Source organism: Nuphar pumila, chromosome 17 (assembly GCF_984573655.1).
Source record: "Nuphar pumila chromosome 17, dmNupPumi1.hap1.1, whole genome shotgun sequence".
In the NCBI taxonomy this organism is placed as follows: Eukaryota; Viridiplantae; Streptophyta; class Magnoliopsida; order Nymphaeales; family Nymphaeaceae; genus Nuphar; species Nuphar pumila.
The window spans coordinates 7,769,501-7,776,098 of record NC_143265.1 but is presented as its reverse complement, the minus strand read 5'-3'; the positions used below and the strand labels follow the sequence as shown (position 1 = coordinate 7,776,098).

At 41.6% G+C, this 6,598-nt stretch overlaps 2 protein-coding genes across 2 annotated transcripts; both read left to right on the top strand.

Moving 5' to 3' along the window:
- Window positions 1-2,658: 2,658 nt before the first annotated feature.
- On the top strand, window positions 2,659-3,820 carry LOC149811531 (putative pentatricopeptide repeat-containing protein At3g23330). Its single transcript, XM_089993894.1, has 2 exons — window positions 2,659-3,164; window positions 3,322-3,820. Exons 1-2 carry the CDS (start codon window positions 2,659-2,661, stop codon window positions 3,818-3,820), a joined length of 1,005 nt encoding a protein of 334 aa, XP_089850020.1.
- Window positions 3,821-4,458: 638 nt separating this feature from the next.
- Window positions 4,459-5,337, top strand: LOC149811530 (CRIB domain-containing protein RIC4-like). The gene is made up of 3 exons (XM_089993893.1): window positions 4,459-4,585; window positions 4,630-4,818; window positions 5,117-5,337. Exons 1-3 carry the CDS (start codon window positions 4,459-4,461, stop codon window positions 5,335-5,337), a joined length of 537 nt encoding a protein of 178 aa, XP_089850019.1.
- The last annotated feature ends 1,261 nt before the right edge of the window (window positions 5,338-6,598 follow it).

Genomic DNA, 6,598 nt, shown 5'->3' with positions numbered 1-6,598 from the left:
TTTATTTTTTGAATGGCAAGCTAGGGTTAGGCATACCCCTACCAGTAATACATAATACAACTTTACCATTGGGTTTTGAACCTGCAACGTCCCAACACAAGGTGATGGTGTATTAGCTGCTCCTACCGGACAAGTGGCGCCTCCATTGGTAACAAGAAGGTTAGGGATGGCAGTGGACCAGGGCAGAGGCGGGAGACAAGGTCTTCACCCCCACCCCGTCTCAAAATCCTACCCTCCATCCCTACACGGGTTTTGATTTTAACATCCATCCCCGTTTTATGTCCTCCATCCCCGATCCAAACGGGACGTGGAGGGGTGGGGCCTCATTTTTCCTCGGTCCACAGCCATCTCTAAAGAAGGATCGGGGACGGGGCGAGGCAAGGTGGGGATCGAGGATGGAGATGGGGCGGGGCAGGGGAAAGCGTAAGTCCATCCCCGCACAAGATTTGATTTTAACCTCCATCCCCATTTCATGTCCTCCATCCCTAGTCCAAAGGGGGTGGGGGGTCATTTCCTCCTGGTCCACTGCCATCCCTAAAGAAGGTATGACACTCTAGGATTTGAACCTCAACTGCCATATGCAGCCCAACCCCACTACGCGAGGCTAAAGGTCTTGTGTTTGAATCTATCAACTTGTGAGAAAGGATCATATTTTATACTGTGTAAGATACATTATATGTTGATCTTAGCCGTCCAATGGAAATGCATATTGACCACTCATTCCCACCTGTTTGTACATATGATCCTAACCGTGCAGATGCATTCGGTTGACGGCTAGGATCCACACACATACAAGTTTTTTCCCAGCTTGCCTATTAAAAAAAAAGTTAGGGTATGTTCCATTTGTTCTCACAAAACTGCTTTATCAGGGAAACCTGTGAAAGCGGTTCTAAAAGCCTGAAATCTCATGTTGCGTCCTGTGACTTGGAATCATTCCAATTCAAAATCATGCCAGTGAGATTTCTTGGGGAATGGGATTCCAAATCCCATGCAAGTTGAGGCACCCAAACGCGAAGAGATTTAGGTTTTGGTTTCTTCATTTTTTTTGGATAAGATTGAATCAAGTGAAGTGTCTAAAAGGTTTCAACTCTTTTTTTTTATTGCAACCGGAACCAGGATTAGGGTGTTTTTACTTGAGTAGTATGAGACAAATTCTCATATACGGTCTCAATAAAGTATATGATTGGTTCCAGGGGCGTAGCTAGGATTCATGCGAGGGGGGGGGGGGGCAAATAGGGGTGTAGAAAAAAAAAATTGTGTGATAGTCAAAATAAAAAATGGCTACAATTATTAATAAAAATCTATTTCATATGGACAAATCAAACTATTTGCTGCAGTCAGGGCTACAAAAATGGATAAAAATCTATTTCATATGGAATCAGGGCTGGGCTAGGACTGGGCTTTTAAAAAAAATTAACTGTTTCGGGAGGCAGGACTGGGCTACAGCCCAGTCCTGCCCCCCCCCCCCTAGCTACGCCTCTGATTGGTTCGAAGAGTGTCTTGAGATTCAAGCAATTGCCGATGATATAACCAGGAAATATGTTAGTTTTTTTTTTTTTGGGGGGGGGGGGGGGGGGAATAGTCAAGTTGGCTTTAGGCAATACCCAATAAGATTGCATGGGAGATAATTACACGAAATCTTGGGAGGCCACCAAAATAAGTGTTTCTGGTTTCCATGTTATCTTTGCAGAGGCTACTCTGGTAGTAGCTTTCTTATTATAAAGTATCACTTATTTGAAAATATCTCAACTTTATCACAACATTAATGCCATAAAATTACTTTTACAATATGTTAATATTTCTGTTTTTATATTTTATACATGCCAATATCTTGCTGAATTTTCCCCAAGAAAAAACAGATTTTTCTATGTATTGCAGGATTTCCACTTCTTAGAATTAGTGACGTTGGTGCTAATATTGTAAACAAAGACGAATATTATGTGACACGTGACTGCATTTCGCCAGTGGAGCTTATTTTTTAGGTCAACAAGTCTTTTTAGTAGATAGGGGGCGTTAGGGAAAGTGCTTCCCCATGTGACATGGAGGTATGAACTCATTTTGACAGGGAAGTGCTTTTTTTTTTATTTGTATTATGTGGGTCCCACCATATATTTTTCATGGATATGTTTGTTTCTCTTTCTAAGAAACTCTATTTCCTGTGAAAGAGAGCCTCTTTCATGGGAAAGGGCGCTAAACAAACGGCCCCTAAATGTTGCAATGGAGGAGGTGAGGTTGCTCTGGTCCGCTTGCTCAAGGCATACTGCAGAGAGGGTGCCCTTCGGAACGGCGAACTTGCGCACGCGCTCGCAGAAAATCTAGCGTTTGACCGATTCCTGTGCGTGGGCAACGGCCTCATCAACCTCTACGTAAGATGCGCGAGGCTTGACTCCGCCCACAAAAGTGTTCGACGAAATTCTCCAACGAGACGTCTTGTCATGGACGTCGCTCGTCGCCGGTTATGTACGAGAAGGCCACTGCAGCACCTCTATAAGCATTTTCCGCCAGATGGTGCCCGTGGCTTCGTTCTCAACCCCTTCACCTGAAGGCCTGTGGCAAGCTTCCTGATTTGTTGGTGGGCAAGAGGGTGCACGGATTGATGATTGTTTCATGTATGCGAATTGTGGGTGTCTGGATGAAGCGCGCAAAGTGTTCGACAGAATGCCTGAACGGGATGTGGTCTCTTGGAATGGAATAATTGGTGCCTATGTGCGGGTTGGTGATACGGATGGAGCGCTGGAGTTCTTTCATAGGTTTCCATTCGGTGATGTTGTGTCGTGGAACACAATTGTCTCAGGGTATATCCATGGTGGGGATGATAGGACGGCATTGTGTTTTCTTTATGATATGAAGCGAGTAGGACTGGATTTCAATGAGTTTACATTTCGCATGGCTCTCGTGTTGGCTGTGAAGTTGGTGGTTCTTGATTTGGGAAAGCAGATTCATGGCCAATTGCTGAAAAGGTTTGGGTTTGATTATGATTGGTATATAGGAAATTCATTGATAGATATGTATTGCAAATGTGGGGAATTGGATTATGCTTTGCTAATCTTTGAGATGAATCCTGGTGCAGTTTCGTGGAGCTCGGTGATTTCTGGGTACTCTCGGAGTGGAAGAAGTGAAGATGCTCTTAAGCTGTTTCGTCGAATGTTAGATGAAAGTGTTCGGTAGATGAATTCACATTGGCAACGGTAACTATGGCATGTGCTGAAAGTGGCATTCTGGAGCAGGGTAAGCAGATCCATGCCCAAATAGTAAAATCTTCGAACTTTTCTGATTCATTTATAGGGAGTTCTTTGGTTGACATGTATGCCAAATGTGCAGCATAGATGATGCGAGATTTTTGTTCAACAGAATTAAGGACCACAGTGTTGTGCCATGGACATCAATCATTGTTGGTTGTGCATTTCATGGTCTAGCAAGAGAGGCAGTACACTATTTTGAGAGGATGTTGGAGGAGGGTGTTAGGCCAAACGAGATAAGCTTCCTGGGGGTGCTGTCTGCATGTAGCCATGCAGGGTTGTTAACTGAAGGGTGTGATTATTTCAAACTAATGCGTGAAGACCATGGCATAGTCGATCTTCTTGGTTGTGCCGGACAGCTGGAAGAAGCAGAAGAATTTATACTAGAGAATGGCATTGATCGAATTGGTGTAGTCTGGAAGGCATTGCTATCTGCCTGCAGAATTCATAATAATATTACGGTAGGCCAGCGAATTTTGGAAAGACTGTTTAAACTTGAACCGTCTGATGATGGATCCTATGTTCTCTCATCTAATGTGTGGTCTGTGTCAAGAAGGGTGGGAGAATGCGACAGGATGTAGAAGATGAACAATAAGTTGAGTCCGATCAGACCACATCTTGGCACGTGGTTTGTCTTGTGAACAATCTCTATGTTTCTGGCTAGTGTGAGTCCATGACATTGCTGCAAAGTATCACTGTTAAAGTTACTGAGAGAGAGAGATAGTGAGGTGAAGGAGAATGCCTGTTCATTTCTGTCAGTATCATCTTCTAAAATGTTGCCTACTTTCATGGGAAGGCCATTTTCAACTCAAAGCTAAGCTGAAGTTCATAACTTTAACCTCCATGCCTGAATCCTTTGCATACCTTCCAATTTACTCTAACAGGAGTCAAAACTAAGACAAAAAGTATTATTGGCAGTTTGATGTCTTAGTCTACAAGGTATGCGGATGAACCAATGGCCCACAGTATAAAATATTACACTGATATTAAAGAACATAGTTTGTGGGAAGTGGGCCTGCCCTACAAAGAAAATTAGGTTAAGAGGCACAGTTTACCCACTAACAAAACCAACCAACTCCATGTCATATCCTCTCAGCAACAGAGTTTGGTGGATCTCTGGCTTTCCAAGCTTTCAAATCATTCTGTCTTGCATTTCAAGCAAAAATTTCACATATAAACAATCACTGCTACCACTTGATGTTTCATTCAAGTAAGAATCATGAGAAATCAAATGGAGAGATTGACACTGTTGCCTTTTCCATTTGGATGTGTTTCTCAGACCAGTATTTCAGTCAAACTCCAGAACCCGAAGAAAGCAAAATCAGAACTCCATAACAATCCAGGAGGTACCCTCTGTTTTAGCCGATCTATGTTTCAATTTGTACTTAAAATTGTGTTCTGCTTGATTGTTATTGTGCTCATGTTTTTCTTGCATTTCTTTTTCCCTTAAAACGAGAAGCGTTGGTCTCTATTATGCAAATGAAGAATTCATTGGGAATGCTGACTGTTCCAAAATCCACACTTTCTGCTGGATTACAAAGATTGATTAGGAGTCTCAAGAGTTTATCTCAATTGTTGGGTAATCACCTATATTTTTCACTCTTATATCTAAGATTGGTAGTCATAAGTTTGGTTTTCAAGCTTCTCTTGAATAGTTCTTTAGTTGGTCAGTTACAACCTGACTCAGGCTACTTCTGGCTGCTTGGTTTTCTTAGTAAATGACATGTTCCAACAACCAAGGAACATCAAATTGGTGCAGCTCAGTGCCAACTGTCACTGGTTCGCTTCAGTAACTGCATGTCTTAGTTATTCACTGATGGCACAAGAAAATTCAGGTCACCTTGGTTCCTAAATTGATGACTGTTTTCTCATGGCAGTTGACAAGGAAGAGTTTGTGGAGATGGAGATCGGGCTTCCAACAGATGTAAAACACGTTGCTCATATAGGTTTGGATAGTTCAACAACAACCATGAAGAGCTGGCAAGAACTTCAAGGACCTGAGCTGCTTCCCCTGCCTTCTATCTCTCTGCAAGATTTTGAACTTGCCATGGCTTCACAGGCTGTTGCAGATGGACGGATCAGTACCAAGTTTAATTAACGTGGAGAGGGGCTGGTTTGGACATGTATGGGTGGTGGCTCTACCTTTTCATTAGTTAATGAGTAACTGCCATGTTCACTTTGTCTTTACTCAAAAGATTTATGTTTGTCCTGCCAACCAACTAATGGGGTAACTACTGCCACTTTCTCTCTGCCATGCAATGCACATCTTTTCCAGTCTGTCACCTGGGCACGGGTGCGGATCTTCGTAAGGTACCCTCACAACACAGCTATATATATTAAATATCTTTTTTATATGACGAGGAACCCTCGTGTAAGCGAGGGAAACCCCGAGTGGGGCCCCACGACCACCCTGCCTTATGTGGCTCACCTCTGAAAGCTACGGACACACGCGTGCACCAGTGGGGTTTGATCGGGTGCCTTCATCTCAGCACCTTCACAACCATCCCACTGGCCACACCGAAATATATATATATATATATATATATATATATATATATATATACAAAATAAATTTAAAATATAATTATAAATTATAAATTGAATACAAACTTGTATGTATGGAGGGTAAAATGGTGTCTCTAGTTGTTGACGCATGGGGGCATGGAGGGCAAAATAGAGTGTCTAACTGTTTTTAGTTGGTCTGGAATCTCACGTCTGCCATCCATTTGGGAAATGGAGGGTGGGGAGATAAATGGCCATTTACATGTATGGTCCCCTTAAATCATAAGATCCCACTTCAATTTATACTCTTTGTTTTAGGGTGTCTGGACCACAAGGCTTTGGACCAAAGTACATGAAACAACTCCAACTAACCCTCGAAAATAGTGGAAACTTTTGTTTTTAAATCATTTGTGAAAAACACCTCCAAGGATCCAAAATTTAATATACCAAACTACAAAACATTACATGCATTGAATCAAACTGAAATAATAAAATCAAACTTCATTAATTAAATCAATAAGTCGAAAAAGTCTAAGAATATAAAAAAAATTGACTATATCAAATTTCTGTCATTTGTCAGAATCCAAAACACCATCACAAGTATCGTAGCCTCCAGCTAGTTATTCCAGGGCATCACTACGCATCTGTGCCTTTAAAACAATTTTTAAAAAAATGGGTAAGAACCGAAGTCTTCGTACGAATTCCTCTAAAACTTCAAACATAAAAGAAAATAACATAAATTAATTCCTGCATAAATCTTAGAGGAAATTATAAGCAATAACTTACCATAATTATTTTACTATTTAAGCATTCGACCAATTATCATGCAGAATCAAATATCATGCAAAACCAAATAT

What these genes read in the sequence shown, in the direction of transcription:
- LOC149811531 (XM_089993894.1), top strand. Translation starts at nt 2,659, where the DNA reads ATGCCTGAACGGGATGTGGTCTCTTGGAATGGAATAATTGGTGCCTAT. An exon ending in ATGTTAGATGAAAGTGTTCG is followed by an intron (nt 3,165 to 3,321) that starts GTAGATGAATTC and finishes CCAAATGTGCAG; the next exon opens with CATAGATGATGCGAGATTTT.
- LOC149811530 (XM_089993893.1), top strand. Translation starts at nt 4,459, where the DNA reads ATGAGAAATCAAATGGAGAGATTGACACTGTTGCCTTTTCCATTTGGA. An exon ending in ACTCCATAACAATCCAGGAG is followed by an intron (nt 4,586 to 4,629) that starts GTACCCTCTGTT and finishes TTTGTACTTAAA; the next exon opens with ATTGTGTTCTGCTTGATTGT. An exon ending in GAGTTTATCTCAATTGTTGG is followed by an intron (nt 4,819 to 5,116) that starts GTAATCACCTAT and finishes TTCTCATGGCAG; the next exon opens with TTGACAAGGAAGAGTTTGTG.